At 31.5% G+C, this 16,495-nt stretch overlaps 1 protein-coding gene across 1 annotated transcript; it reads left to right on the top strand.

Annotated features, from left to right (window-relative positions):
- Positions 1–1,205: 1,205 nt before the first annotated feature.
- On the top strand, positions 1,206–11,368 carry LOC111705690 (mpv17-like protein). The gene is made up of 8 exons (XM_023478322.1): positions 1,206–1,293; positions 1,695–1,758; positions 2,366–2,416; positions 4,967–5,033; positions 6,057–6,150; positions 7,933–7,978; positions 10,360–10,444; positions 10,728–11,368. The coding sequence occupies exons 1-8, from the start codon at positions 1,239–1,241 to the stop codon at positions 10,809–10,811; spliced, it is 546 nt and encodes a 181-aa protein (XP_023334090.1). The 5' UTR covers positions 1,206–1,238; the 3' UTR covers positions 10,812–11,368.
- The last annotated feature ends 5,127 nt before the right edge of the window (positions 11,369–16,495 follow it).

The raw sequence follows: 16,495 nt of genomic DNA, 5'->3' as shown, positions 1-16,495 counted from the left end.
AGCCGACTTTCATAAACTCCTGTGTATGCCTTTTCGTAAAAACTGAAAAAGTAAAAAAAAATTTGAAAAGATTTTTTGTTGTTTGAAATTCTGACAGTGAAAATAAGAAAGTTTTCAATCATTTTATTTCAATTTAAAATAAAAAAATAAGATTTGACCATGCGGAAATAAATATATTCACGGAAACATATCACGATGTACACAATCCTTTCAACTTTGCTAAATCTGCAGACCAAAGTACTATTTATTATTTAAACCCTAGAGCCAAATTATTTGACACAAAGCATGGAAACCAAATTTTGGAAATACCAGGGTGGGGGGAATATAGAAATTGGACATAATCCGGAGATAGTTATACTGCATTTAAACTTTTTACATGTTATTTTTTTAATTATAATTTGTTCTATATTTCTTTTTTCCAGTTCAATCCAAACAAGCGTTCTGCAACATTTCAACAAAAGTTCTGTGATTTTTTAAACAGAATTTTCAATAATATTTCAAACAAAATTTTCAATGATATTTCAAACAAAAGTTTCGCGCTATCCCAAACACAAGTTTTTAGGATGTCAGAAAAAAGTTTTTCGATATTTTAAATAAAATGTTTAACGATATTACAAACAAAAATTTCGTAATATCCCAAACACAAGTTTAAGGATGTCAGAAAAAAGTTTTTCGATATTTTAAATAAAATGTTAAACGATATTACAAACACAAATTTTCGCGCTATCCCCAACAAAAGTTTCGAAGATATGCCAAACAAAAAATTGCTATATTTCAAACAAAAGTTGCGCAATATTCCAAGCAAATTTTTAGCAATATTAAAAAAAACTATATTTTGAATAAAAGTTTCGTGATATTTCAAACAAAACTTTAAAAATATTCCAAACAAAAGTTTAGAGATATTTCAAATAAAAGTGCGCCCTCAAGACTGGAAAGATTTACAAAAAAAACTCTGATGATAAAATATTTGTGGTTTCTTAAAATATTTTGTGTTGTAAATCTTAGGATTAATCATTGATCCTCCAGTTTAAAAGTGTCCAAATAGGATATAGAAATCAAGCAACTAACAATATCCACTCAAAGTGTCCGATCTCTGAATACTGAGAAGTCTCTGGAAGTATTGACAAAAAGAATGATTTTGCTACTGAATGTAAAATACAAACTTGATGCATTATGATGTCGTAAAATGGCACTAAGTATTCACCCCATTTTCTTATCTCTATCTTTTACAGAAAACCATGGCTGGGCTTGTGGGGAGAGTCAAACACATTTTCGGTTCAAGACCTCTGCTAGGTTAAATAAACTTTGATTTCAAATCAACAAAAAATTGATTGTTTTGGCCAATAATGCTAAATCAGATCCATGTGTTTTCTCGACTTTGTCGGCCCACACATTTCAAAAATCCGCACTTAGGCTCAAACAATTTTATGGCCAATCACCGCACCTAAAGTTCTAAACTAGGTTCGGGCCGAGAGTTGTTCTTCTAGGACAGGCATGGGGGGGGGGGTATAGGGACGGGGGTAGGGACTTATCGAGAACTTACCGATATCTTGGACAAGCAATTAAGACTTCTTAGAATTGTTCTGGACAAATAATCCTAGTTTAAAAATATAGACGAATTTTCACAATTATACCAAATTTTACTTTTCAAATATTCAAAATAATTAAATTAATATTTTTTTAATATTGTTCAGCCAACTGTGTTGTTTATGGAACGCTTTACTCAGGGTCGGAATTTATTCAGCAAACCTTGCTCAGGTCGAATTTAAAACTTAACAAAATCCTATCTCGTTTTACGCCTTCATTTTTGCTTCATTTTTTTTTTATTTGCTCACTCTTCACATACTCACGACCTTCGACATTTCAAAATGTTAATTCTGTCAGATCAAATAATCAAGGTTTGAAATATTAAAGATGTACACTATTAGGTTGAAGTCAGAGTATAAGGAAACCCTTGATGCCGATCGTTTAATCTAAATATGCTTTGTGGTCTGTGGACGCTTTTAATTTCTGCCTGATCTAATTTTATTCTTTTTGGTTATCCATAGCGGTTCCGACCAATGGCGCGCAAAATTTTAAATTTCTTGGCTTCTTATTCGCCGCTCTCATTGGTTAAATTTTATACACTTTTCTGGATACAAACTAGAGATTAAATATTAATCTTGAGATTTAGAAAAGAATACACTAATCTCAATATCCACAGTTTTCAGCTCAGCTCTTTTTGTATATTTACGAGCGTTAGTGTTAACGTCCTCCTAAATAAATTATTTCAGTGTAGTTAGAAATATACTTTAATAAATATTTATTGAATTAAATAGTTTAAAAGTTTTATAATCCATGCATTCGAATATTCTATTATTTCCAGGAAGGTATTTCCAGAGCAGAAGTCTGATTATGATTTTGCAAATATCGCCAGGTTCAGTTTTTTTTGACCAAACATAAACTAATTTTTATCAAACTTTGGTTTTTATCAAACCATGCTTACATAACTTTGTTTTTTATCAAATAATGCTTACATAACTTTGGTTTTTTATCAAACCATGTATACATAACTTTGGTTTTTATCAAACCATGCTTACATAACTTTGTTTTTTATCAAACCATGCTTACATAACTTTGGTTTTTACCAAACCATGCTTACATAACTTTGGTTTTTATCAAGCCATGCTTACTTAACTTTGGTTTTTTACCAAACCATGCTTACATAACTTTGGTTTTATCAAAACATGCTAACATAACTCTGGTTTTTACCAAACCATACTTACCAAATCAAAAGCTTAGATAATTTTTTTTTTTGCACCAAACATGCCTTTCATAAAAAACTTTCATTTTCCCTATATTCGTTGCCTTCTTAAGAAACTTGAATAATTGAATGAAAAATCGGTGTACTATACAAAGTTTGTTCAATGTATCATGCCCAAACACTAATGTTTTATGTGCATATATCAATCTTTAGTCTAAATGTGCACTATCAATCAAATATAGAAAGTATTAAGTATAGAGAGTAAAGAGCAAGCATCATTTTTAACCGGATAGACAACATAACCTACAGAGTCCATACTCCATATTCACCATTTATTAGAAAAAACATTAAACCCTGGGACCATATTCACTATTCATTCAGAAATACATTGATCCCTGGTAAATACATTGGTCCCTGGGGCCATATTCATCAATTCATCTAGAAATACATTGGACCCTGGGACCATATTCATCAATTCATCCAGAAATACATTAGACCCTGGAACCATATTCATTAATTCATTTAGGAATACAGTGGACCCTGGAACTATATTCATCTATTCATTCAGAAATACATTGAACCCTCGGGACCTATTCATCTATTTATTTAAAATACATTGGATTCTGGGACCATATTTATCTCTATTCATTCAAGAATTCATTGGACCCCGGGACCATGTTCATCCTTTCATTCAAAATACCTTGGATTGTGGGACCATATTCATCTCTATTCATTCAGTAATGAATACATTGGACCCTGGAACCAAATTATCGATTTATTTAAAAATACAGTGGACCCTGGGATCATATTCATCTATTCATTCAGAAATACACTGGACCCTGGGACCATAGCAGTCTATTCATTTAGAAATACATTGTACCTCGGGACCATATTCATCACCGCTCATTAAAATACATTGGTTTCTGGGACAATATTCATCTCTATTCATCCAGAAATAAATTAAAGCCTGAGACCATATTCATCTCTATTCATCCAGAAATACATTCTACCATATATTGAGCCCTAGGACCATATTCATCTATTCATTCAGGAATGACGTCTTCCTATCTCGCAGTACTGTGTATTTTTAAAATAAGGTCCAGGAATGTGTGAATTTTAATAAATAAAGACAACAACCTTTTTGAAAAAGTTCCATATAACGTATTTTGCCATTTCTTTCGTCTGGTTCTCTAGTTCTCAAAAATATAAATTCCAAAAAAATCTGTTGGGGGGGGGGGGGGGTTAACAATCATCATTTTAAATAGGTCATGAAAATATGCCAAAATCAAGGGTTCGGCTAAAACTTGAAAAAGAGAACTTACATGTTTTAGCCGAATCCTTGATTTTGGAATATTTTCATGAACTATTTAAAAATGAGGATTGTTTAAAAAACCTCAAACAGATTTTTTAAAATTTATATTTTGAGAACTAGAGACCCAGACAAAAAAATGGCAAAATACGTTTTCGGAACTTTTATCAAAAAAGTTGTTCCTCCAGGGACACTGTGTAGTGAAACTGAATGTCGAATAGTTATGTGTTTAAATAAATAAATAAAATATATATTTATAATTCTAAATACAATAAATTCATGAAGTTTATGTATATTTGCTGGGGTTCATTTCATCCCTTCATATCCTCCATTTACATAAATTGTAAAATTTAGATTCTATAAAATAGGGTAAATAGGACCTCATACTTTTTACATTTAAAACGAGGAGGGGGAGGCGGGGTGAAAACATTTCTCTCAAACTTTTCTAATTGACATTATAAAATATTAAAGATTTTAAAGTCCGCAGTCACAAAATCCAAAAAGAACTTTTATCAAATAGAAACCTGGAAACTGGAAAATTTTAATTTAGCCACCATTATACTTTTCAATCGTGTCTTAAGATATGTTTATCTAGGGAAATTAATATTTTTCTGGATATGGAGTTCAAGGGACCAAATATTTATCTTTAATTAATACTTTTCTTGATATGGAGTTCTAGGCACCAAGTTTTGATCTATTATTAATACTTTTTCTAGATATGGAGTTCTAGGGACCAAGTTTTGATTTATTATTAATACTTTTTAGATATGGAGTTCTAGGGACCAAGTTTTGATCTATTATTAATACTTTTTAGATATGGAGTTCTAGGGACCAAATTTTTATCTAGTATTAATACTTTTCTAAATATGGAGTTCTAGGGACCAAATTTTTATCTATTATTGATACTTTTCTAGATATGGAGTTCTAGGGACTTTTGTGTTCCCTAATATTTTATTCCGTTGGTACAAATGGCTAGACAAGGTGATGTTTTTACTTGAATCTTAATTGTTCTAAAGGAATTGAGTCTTTGTAATAAACTCTGATTTTCTAATCCCTATCTTTGGAGTCCAATGTTGTAGACCTTTGACATTTCAAACTATGACTTCTGTAACATCAAATAATATAAGTTTGAAATATCAAAGGTTTATGACATTGGGTTCCAAAGATATAGGGATTAGAAAATCCGAATTTGTGGCAAGGACTCAATTCCTTTGTAATGTACACGGATTCAAAGTTTTAAAGATCTCTGCAAAAGTTCTTGAAAATTTTGCCAATAACTTCTTGGGGATGAAAAGTTAAAAGCTAATTCTTTTACATTTATGGATCTAAAAATGTGCAAAATGTCTAGAGCTACAGAAAAATATAGATGAGTTTGTCAAATATAAGGTCAAGGTTTTGTGATACTAAAAAGGCGACCTGGTCTTAAAAATGTATGAAAATTTTAATAGCACTTTGAATTTATATAATTTTTTTTTTCTGTGACTTTCAGCATACATAGTGTACAGCAAGTGTACATTAAAAACTATACTGCAGTAAAAATTGAAATGTAAATAAAATGTCAAGACTGACTTTCTGTTTCACAACGGTACTTTTTAACCATTATTTTAGCAAAAAAAACAAAACAGCAAAGTTGTTTTCCTTTGTGAGAATCTACTTCTTCTCAAGATAGAAAAAGTAAAATATATTCATCATTATTGCTAGAATTAAGGTGTAATCCTGTGAATTTGGCATTTAACTCTTTAAAAGGGTTAAAGTTGGCGTTTATATCCAAATAATGAAGATGAATTTTTATTTATAATGCTTTGATTCCTGCAAAGAGTTCTGGAAATGACAAGTTTACAAGAAAACAAAGAGAAATTGTTCAATGTTCATTAAATACTTCTATTTGTTTACATTTTAATGTGTCTCTGCTATTTAAAGCTTGGTAGAAATAAAAATAGATAAAGGAAATCGTCTTTTTTGTATTAATATATACGATGACGACTGTAGACTGTCCCTTAAAAGAGGTTTGTTGGAACCAGTTTATCAATCATTGGTCAGAAGATGCTCCTTGATCAATTTGTGATTTCACCTCCAATACTTGCAATATTCTATACAGGTATATAGTATAGAGCGCAACAAGATCACAGAGTAAAGGAACTGAGTTCTTGCCTCAAACTCTAATATCCAAATTCCTATATTTTTGTTTTCTGATAATTTAAACTTAAAACTATTTCATCTTTCAGAATTCATAGTTTGTCCCTAACCTCGGATTTCAAAGATAAAGGAAATAGAAAATCAGAGTTTGTTGCAAGTACTCAGTTTCTTTGTCTTATTCCAGAAACAAGCTTTCATCGTTTAAAAGTTATGGTTTTCAAAGAAATTGTATAATGTTCAGCTATATATTCGGAAACTGAAATTTGAATTAATGACTTCATTAACCCTGAACGTTGTCCTTTGGGCCTAACATTATTGAAAGTTTTTGTCAAAATTGTAGCATTTGACCAGATTTCTTGTTTTTACAATTTCTTCCAGAATTTCATTTTTTTTTAAATGTTCAAGAACTCATGTTGATTTCTAAATATAAATCTCTAAACCTATCTTTTCATCAATCTATCTTTCAACCTGTAGGGTAAAGTTGAAATCAAAACATTTAAAATCAGCACTGTTCCCCTTTATCTATCTATCTATCTGTGATCACTGTTCCCCTTTATCTATCTATCTATCTGTCAGCACTGTTCCCCTTTATCTATCTATCTATCTGTCAGCACTGTTCCCCTTTATCTATCTATATATTTGTCAGCACTGTTCCCTTTTATCTATCTATCTATCTGTCAGCACTGTTCCCCTTTATCTATCTATCTATCTTTCAGCACTGTTCCCCTTTATCTATCTATCTGTCAGCACTGTTCCCTTTTATCTATCTATCTATCTGTCAGCACTGTTCCATTAATCTATCTATATATCTGTCAGAACTGTTCCATTTATCTATCTATATAACTGTCAGCACTGTTCCCTTTTATCTATCTATCTATCTGTCAGCACTGTTCCCCTTTATCTATCTATCTATCTGTCAGCACTGTTCCATTTATCTATCTATATATCTGTCAGCACTGTTCCCTTTTATCTATCTATCTATCTGTCAGCACAATTCCCTTTTATCTATCTATCTATCTTTTTGTCAGCACTGTTCCTTTTTATCTATCTATCTATCTGTCAGCACTGTTTCCTTTTATCTATCTATCTATCTGTGATCACTGTTCCCCTTTATCTATCTATCTATCTGTCAGCACTGTTCCCCTTTATCTATCTATCTATCTGTCAGCACTGTTCCCCTTTATCTATCTATCTGTCTGTAAGCACTGTTTCCTTTTATCTATCTATATATCTGTCAGCACTGTTTCCTTTTATCTATCTATATATCTGTCCGCATTGTTCCCTTTTATCTATCTATCTATCTTTTTGTCAGCACTGTTCCCTTTCGTCTCTCTATCTATCCATCTACACTGTTTCCTTTTATCTATCTATCTATCTATCTATCTTTCTATTAGCACTGTTCCCTTTTATCTATCTATTTATTTATTTATCTATCTATCTTTCTATCAGCCCTGTTCCCTTCCATCTTTCTATCTATCCATCTATCTATCTTTCTTTCAGCACTGTTCCCTTTTATCTATCTATCTATCTATCTATCTATCTATCTATCTATCTATCTATCTATCTATCTATCTATCTATCTATCTATCTTGTTCCCTTTTATCTATCTATCTATCTATCTATCTATCTATCTATCTATCTATCTATCTATCTATCTATCTATCTATCTATCTATCTATCTATCTATCTATCTATCTATCTATCTATCTATCTATTTATCTATCTATCTATCTACTTTCTACAGGAATGTCGATAATGGAGGGCAAACCAGATATTTTTACAGAGTGCAGGTAATAATCTGGAATTGGGATTAGATTTTTCAAATAATCAAAACTAATACAATTATATAAAGAGAGTGTTCGCAAAAATGAAAGGAGTCTAGTATAGGCTTTCGTTGAAAAGTATGGTGATCGGTACTAATCATAATTCTATCTGTTGTGTCTATAAGGAGAAAATTGTTATACACAACTCATGCCGAAAAAGGTAGTGTCCATACAAATTCACAAAGTTTCAATTTTCGACTCAGATCGTAAATATTTCAATTTAATTACAAATACATCATTCAGATATTACAACTTATAATCATCGAATTTTAATCGACGCATTCGTATATAGTTGATATTTCATAATATTTTGTATTTGCTTTACATACAATTAACTTAAAGTTATTTGGTATGAGTCGTTCTTAACAATTTTCTCCTTATAGACGCAACGTAACATTAGTAGCGATCAGCATTGATTTTTTTTTCGACGTAAGCCTATACCTCCCTTTTATTTTTTGCGAAAACTCCCTATAATTATAAAGATAAAAGATAAAATACAAGATATCCCAATTAACATGTCTTTTATATACTTGGAAAGCACAACACACATTTGGAAAGATTCCAGGGCTAGGTTTGTTTTATGACAGTTGTTAGAATAACCGAAAGCCGAAAGATATATTTTGTATGTGAATGTATCATGTTTTCTGGAACACCCTTTATATTTGCAGAGAAGACTGCAGTTTGAATTGAATTTGGAATATCTGAATTCCAAATCCAAGGCTCCAAGCTGCTTGTTTATTGATGTGGCCTGGATAGCATATAAGCAAATCTTTACTCGGGATGAAAGCAAACCACAAGAAGGATTTTCTTTTGGGAAATATTTTCTTGAAACCATAGACACTAGTCCTCGGCAACATCTTTAAATCTTTTTAAACCCTGCGTAAATTATTTGAAAATATCTTTCTATTTTTCCCAGGTACAGGATGAGTAAAAAAATAGATTGTACCTTTATTTGTGCAATACTTCTTTGTGGTATTTAAACATGCTAATGTTCAAATATCCGTTAATTAAACAAAAACAAAGGAGCCATTGAAAAAACAACTAGACCAGAACGGAAAAATTGCGAATTTTCTTGTTACAATGTCGCGAAATCTGATATTACAATGCTGCGAATTCTCTTATTACAATGTTGCAAAATCTTTTATTACAATGTTGCGAATTCTTTTATTACAATGTTGCTAAATCTTTTATTACAATGTTGCGAAATCTCTTATTACGATGTTGCGAAATCTCTTATTACAATGTTGCGAATTATCTTATTACATTGTTGCGAAATCTTTCATTACAATGTTGCGAATTGTCTTATTACAATGTTGCGAATTCTCTTATTACAATGTTGCTAAATCTTTTATTAGAATGTTGCTAAATCTTTTTTTACAATGTTGCGAATTCTTTTATTACAATGTTGCGAAATCTCTTATTACGATGTTGCGAAATCTCTTATTACAATGTTGCGAATTATCTTATTACATTGTTACGAAATCTTGCGAAATCTCTTATTACAATGTTGTGAATTATCTTATTACAATATTGCAAATTCTCTTATCACAATGTTGCGAATTCTCTTATTACAATGTTGCGTATTTTCTTATTACAATGTTGCGTATTCTATTATTACAATGTTGAGAATTCTCTTATTACAATGTTGCGAATTCTCTTATTATAATGTCCCGAATTTTCTTTGATTTTTCAATTCAATCTTGGTGAAATTTTGGAAGAAATTAAACAATCACATTTTCACAAACATCTAAAATTGTTGAATTTAAAAGTTTAAGACTAAGAGTGAATTTGAAATTTGATTTCATTTTTTTTCAATTAGAAATGATAAATTCTTGTTATGTTTAAAATACAGAGGTTTTCTCGTAGCATTAATTAACACACAATTACAGTTTATAAGCTTTATAAAACTTGTAATACAATCCAGTTTCCAGGCTGTTTGAACACCATCTTAGAAATAAACACAAGGAGTTCTTCATGCTCTCGATAATCAGTCAAAGGTTTTTTTCGGACCAAAATAACCATGTTTTCAGGATGATGTGGATTTTTCAATTTAATTCAATTGAATATCTGTATTTTTACACTAATAAACTATTCTTTTACTCAACAATGCATTTATAACTTTGTGCTTGCCATGTTTTGTTTTTGAAGAGAAGCTCAGCGAGTAATGTAATTGCATTAATTTATTTTATTACCATTCCCTGGCGGATATAAGCAAACCTTGTCTTTTCTTTTTGAGTCTTTGAAAAAGATTGAACACTTGCATCAACTGCTAAATCCAGCAAAAGCTTAAAATATCAGTTCTTTTTCTTATATTGCACATTATCTTGGGGACAACTGTATTTATTTAGAGAAAAATTAGTTCCAACCTTTCAAAGTTCTTGTATGTTCTGGATGCCAGCTCAAGCTATCAACTTTCTTATACTACCCAATCAGGTAGAGTTTTTTTGTACTGTACTGTACTGTGCTGTACTGCACTGAACTGTAATGTACTTTACAGTACTGTACTGTACTGAACTGTACTGTACTGTACTGTACTATACTGTACTGTACTGTACTGTACTGTACTGTACTGTACTGTACTGTACTGACTGTTCTGTACTTTATTACTTTATTGTACTGTATTGTACCGTGATTGTAAGCCTGTACTGTTTTGTACAGTACAGAACTAGCGTAGATTTGTAAAATTGAAAATTGTAAAATGGTTTGATTTGTTTAGTTTCGAGTTGTGTATGTTGCAACCTGCAGCCTTCTCTGGGTTAATATTCTTTGTATATTAAAAAGAGACACAGATCAAATATAAAATTGAAATTGTGTGTGCAGGGAGTCCCAATAAACATGGACATAAAGTGGACAGGATATCCCAATAAACATGGGAATAAATAATGCTTCTATGGTAACAAGAACTAACCAACTGTTGTAACCCAAAACAATTTGTATATTTCCCAAATGTCTCTTTTGCCTATTTTATTGAGATATGAAAATATCCCATTCTTTATTTATTAGATAAGACAAAACTTACTAAAGGAGTTTAGATTTTGCAACCTGATGGTGAAAACCTTTGATATTTCAAACTTAGATTATATGATCCAACAGAATTCATAGTTTGAAATATCCAAGGACTAAGACATCAGGTTGCAAAAATAAAGGGATTAAAAGATTCAAAGAGTCAAGTCCTCTCTAAAATCTCTGTCGTTTCTGAAAATACAAAAACGACACTTCCCATTTTGTAAAGCATACATTTGCCATGAAAACGATCAAAGATGATTTTTAATTCCCATATTTATTCAGACTTCCTGTATATAGAGTTGTATGTTAGTGTACATTTTTTGTTAGACAAAATAAATTATTAATTAATAATTATTTTAAGTAATTTTAAAGTTTGTTAAACTCAAGGCTAGTCAAGAAGGGGGGGGGGGGTATAAAGAAGAAAAAAGTAAAAATATCAAGTTTTGATAATTTACATGAATTGATTTTTATTTTTTTGAAAACACATAACATTATTATAATATAAAACAAAATTTTACATTGACAAAAAATTATGTTTATGAAAACAAGCATATCATGCAAGCACTTGCAACTGCAAGTCACACGATTAGTCCTAGTTGACCATACAATACAAAGCCTAGGGGCTGTGGGGTCTGGAGATAATCAAAACTTTTGCAAAAAAAATCAAAAATCAATTATCCTTAAGTAAAAATTAAAAGATTCAGGGTGATATAGGATTGTTTTAAAAATTAGGAAGTAAAACCAGAGGGAGGTATTAATTACCCCCCCCCCCTGCGTGGTTATCTAGGTAAAATTAAGGTATCACACTACAATGACTGCGTATCCTCTTTTAATTTCAATTTATTTTGGAGACCACTGTCTTTTAATATGTTTCCTTGCTTAATGTTTAGTTAACATTTAGTTAATTAGTATCATGGTAAAATCCCATTTACAGATAAATTAAAGTAATAAACCATTCTACCCTTTCCGTCCAAACAGCTCAGTTTTTAATTTATTAACACAAGTTTTGCTTTGCACGATATTATCAGGAAGGATGAGCGAGGGGGGTGAGGGACACTTAAACCTCTTCAATTCTTCATCCGAGCCCCATTCTTCACGGAACTATCATCCGAATCACTTGCATAAGTTCTTGATTTCAAACTGTATAATATAAACATTTGAAAGAACCTTTGAGCGTAATTTCAAGTGACCCATCATGCTAAGATGACAATGCTTGATTTACAACGTCGGTATCCATAAAACCTTAAACTTTTTAAAAAATTTCGATTTTCTGACTCAAAAAGTGTTTAGTTTTAATTTCTCAATTGTTTCTTATAAGTGCTTTGAATCACATAACTATAAAACATGGTTTTCTAGTCTAATCTAGATCTGAAATGAAACCAAATTTTCAAATAAGAGTTTCTGTCGAGTCGCAAACTAAAATTTTCTTATCTATATATTTCATACTTAAACAAATTAATCTAACAGAATTCACAGTTTGAAATATCAAAGGTTTTAGACATTGGGTACGTTGATAAGATATAGGGATTGAAAAATAAGAGTGTGGAAAAAATAATTTTCTTTAGTTAAATTTAAGTTCTGATTGTTTAATTTGGACTTTGGTAATCTTACAATCATATATGATCAGAAGTTAGACGAATTAAATTTTGTACAGCTTTGTCCCGAACGTTTAATTTTTGCGGGGTGGATTAAATTTCACTTAAAAACCCTCCTCCCAAGTTTTTTTCTTATTTTCATAATTCCCTAATTTTTTATTTTCATGTTTCATTTATTTTTCCGAGGCCGAGGAAATAATTGAAATTATTGAATTATTGACGGGAAGCGTGACTTGTCAAATTATAACCCTTCTTCTCTGAAAGTTTTATTCTATTTTACACAAAATCTAGGAAATATTTCTAAATTGCAGATTTTTCAATAAATTGGAATTTAAATAAATGGATTGGAGTCTGATAGAATTGAGGTTAATTACATATTTCAACTAAGAGTATAACAAATTTATACTATAATTTAAAAAAATAAGCAAGTTTTAAACTAGAAAGATTTTTGTGGGTTTGAAGGTTTTTAGTAACTTATGAGGGTGTATAAGGGCTTACTTTTTGGACAATAAAGCTGCACCGATTAAAAATTAGGCTTTATTTTTCATATTTCATTCATGCAATCACGAAGGTATTATTATGCAATTAAGAACCATTAACATATTCAAAAGGTTTTTAATACACTTACTCTTATCCCTATCACGATTGGGAGGGGGGGGGGGTTCTTAATCTATTTATAAATCAAAAACGGCTGAACCGATTAGGCCAAAATTTTGTGTGGGACCTCACGTGGCCCCAGAGAAGGTTTATGAAGGATTAAAATTTCAAAATTTCCATCAAAATTCGATTTTTAATAAATTTATAAAAATTTTCAAAATCCACGAATTTTTTTTTATGAAATCCGCGAAATTTTGTTTGATTTGTTTTACAATGTACACAGAAAGAACATGTTCACAATTGAAATATAAGAGCCTTGTAACTTAAAAATGGCTTACATTAGAACGCTATAACTTCTTCACGTTTTCAAGATAATAGTTACAAACAAATTTCGCAAAAAATATTTTTTGGGGGGATGCATAGGGTAGGATGGAAGACGGTAAGGTAAAGCGGTCTAATTTATTTTGATGAGCAGGCCTTGAAAAGTTGGACTAGGGACATGTATCACACTCCCCTATCTCAACCTTAAGGGAAAAATCACAGGGGGGACACCCCCCCCCCCCTCCCAATATATATTAGACAAAAATATTCCAATCGGGATAGGGTTAAAGGGCGAGATTTCAATGATGTTTTTTTAGGGAAAAAATCATTGCAAAAACTTTTTAGGGTATTTTCAAGGCAGTATTGTACTCCCACAAATTGTACGTATTCTATAGTTGTCGTATTTAAAAAGTTTAATGTCATTCTTTCTCACAGTGGTCCAAAGGTTGCAATTGCTCGAACTCAGAAGTCAAAAAGAATTTAACTAATTATTTTATTTAAGAGCTATTGTTGAAAATAAGTACTTTAAATTTCTAAAATATACACATAAAAAGTAGGCAAGTTCCAAAGACAATTCGTTGCGACACTTCAAAGTCGACCTAGACTTTAAAGTTAATGTAACTTTTCATTGCAATCTGGATCTTTGTGTTCTGAGTGACCCTGTACTTAATATATACTTTACATCTCAGGTCAAGCTCTTTTGTCTGGAAATAATAAATGTAGTAACACAACTCATTACCCAGAGCAGGGTTGGGTAAAAAGAACATTTGTTCATTCAACTTCCGGAAAGCCAGGATTCTGTTTCCGGTTTAAAACAATCCATTTCCGGTTGAACGAGATCACAACGAGGATAGCGGATACTGAATAGGCTGCTAATAATGCAAGAAATATATCTTTTTTTTGTGAATTAGTTAAAAGTATCGTTTGTAAGGATGACATTTTTAAGAAACTGGTTTTGTAATACTATAGTGTACAGTAGAAGTACATATTTCCGTTTTGATAGCGCCAAAGATAATATATATAGATACGCTGGCAGGTAGAAATTTGAGGTCTTCAGAAAAAGTGCAATCAGCACCATCTCTTTCGTACGCATGGCATTTTATCCTCTGGATTGTTGCTAATTTATCACTTTGTTTATGCGTGATAACACTAAATGCGTACTATAGTATCAACAATGTATATTGCATATTGTACTTAATGAAACAAATTAATCAATGCAAATAAAACTGAGGTAGGAATTTGACTAGACAAAGTTTAAATGTGCAAGTTGTACTGAATGGCATATGTAAATTAACGCAATTTAAATAAAAATTATGACTAAAAAGTACATCGAATCTAGGACACAGTCCTAATAGCGGACAGGATCCGGTCGAACAATACATCCCATTCAACACTACTATGGTCGGTTGCTCCTGGCTCTTCATGGCTCACTACTGGATCATCACCCCCTTCACCCCAAAACCTCAAAAAAACTCCATTACTTTCCTAAAATGATCATCCTAGGTTTGGTGCGCTCAAAACTTCAATTGGATTGGTATATAAAAAAGAAATGAGCCAGCCCCAGTCCATAATCCCATTTGATAGCCTTAGTTTAATTTTTTTAAATAATTCAAATGTGCCATGAAATTACCCAAATAAGTAAACCGTCCCTTTAAACCTCTGTTTTTTAAACTTTCCAAATTCATAGGAAATTCTGCAGGAAGGAACTGTTAATCTTTTCTTTGCTATTGTGAAATAAAGTTAGCCCCATTCCCCTGACATTTTTTGAGACTATAAAAGTATTGGTTTGAGGCTCTTCAAACTTTTTGAATTTTCTAACTAGCACATGCCCATCACTTTTGGCTAAAAGTGGGGATTTTATACCTACTGCCTGAGTCTTCCGGCCTATTGCCTGAATGCCTTATCTTACCTTTACCAGACTAAATCTAAATTTAGACCTACCTCCGGTCATTGGATTTTGACTTCTTACAACTCTTTGGAAAGCCTTTAACAAAAGAAAGCCGATTGCACAACTTTGTTCAGGATCGTGATTGCACAACTTTGTTGAGGATCGTGATTGCACAACTTTGTTGAGGATCGTGATTGCACAACTTTGTTCAGGATCGTGATTGCACAACTTTGTTGAGGATCGTGATTGCACAACTTTGTTGAGGATCGTGATTGCACAACTTTGTTCAGGATCGTGATTGCACAACTTTGTTCAGGATCGTGATTGCATGACTTAAACAAGTTTTTTTCATATTCTATTACATAATGCAACACCTTTACTTCTATTACTGAAAATATTTTTGCCATTCAAATTTTGATTAAATAGATATCACTTATTTAACAAATATAAAATAATTTCCTAAGGTTTGTCAATATTTCTGTTTGTCTACTATATCTTTACTAAGTACAACTGATCATAACATAAACAAAACGCGTACTGTATGTTTGTGTTACCTTGAAATTTAATTTTATTGGTCAAACAGGTCCAGATAGCAACACTTGAACTATACAGTAACACAAATGCGTATTTCCTACAGATGTCAGCAGGGGGAGAAAGGAATATAGAAAATAATCAATTTGCTATAGATGTCTCTCGTTGCACTTTATCTCAGAGGTACAAAAATTAGTTGTTTGCTAAAAGCAATTTAGGAAGGAGGTTTCTACCTGCATGCATATCTATATATATTATCTTTGGATAGCGCAGATTGAAGGATTCATAACTCTAAATGGATAATAATAAGATAGATGTTACCGGCATACTATTTCTATTGGTTCAGAATAGACAACAAACACATGACTGAACCCTGATTGGATCAGGTGCTAATGGACTCGGAATACAGGAGTGGTATAATTTCAGGGGACATTGCTGGTTCATTCTTCAACCTTTTATCTGACTTTAGCGACGGCTAAATAAAAGACAGAAGTCAATGAACAACTAGTATATTTTAAATATCAAATAGAACAAAGAAACAAGAAT

This window comes from Eurytemora carolleeae, unplaced genomic scaffold (assembly GCF_000591075.1).
Source record: "Eurytemora carolleeae unplaced genomic scaffold, Eaff_2.0 scaffold157, whole genome shotgun sequence".
Classification (NCBI taxonomy): Eukaryota; Metazoa; Arthropoda; class Copepoda; order Calanoida; family Temoridae; genus Eurytemora; species Eurytemora carolleeae.
This window is presented reverse-complemented; position numbering and strand designations above follow the sequence as displayed.

Excerpts from the sequence above, each read along its gene's own strand:
- LOC111705690 (XM_023478322.1), top strand. The coding sequence starts at position 1,239 with ATGGCTGGGCTTGTGGGGAGAGTCAAACACATTTTCGGTTCAAGACCT. Across the intron at positions 1,294-1,694 it reads CGGTTCAAGACCTCTGCTAG|CCAACTGTGTTGTTTATGGA; the intron begins GTTAAATAAACT and ends AATATTGTTCAG. Across the intron at positions 5,034-6,056 it reads GGTACAAATGGCTAGACAAG|AGGTTTGTTGGAACCAGTTT; the intron begins GTGATGTTTTTA and ends GTCCCTTAAAAG.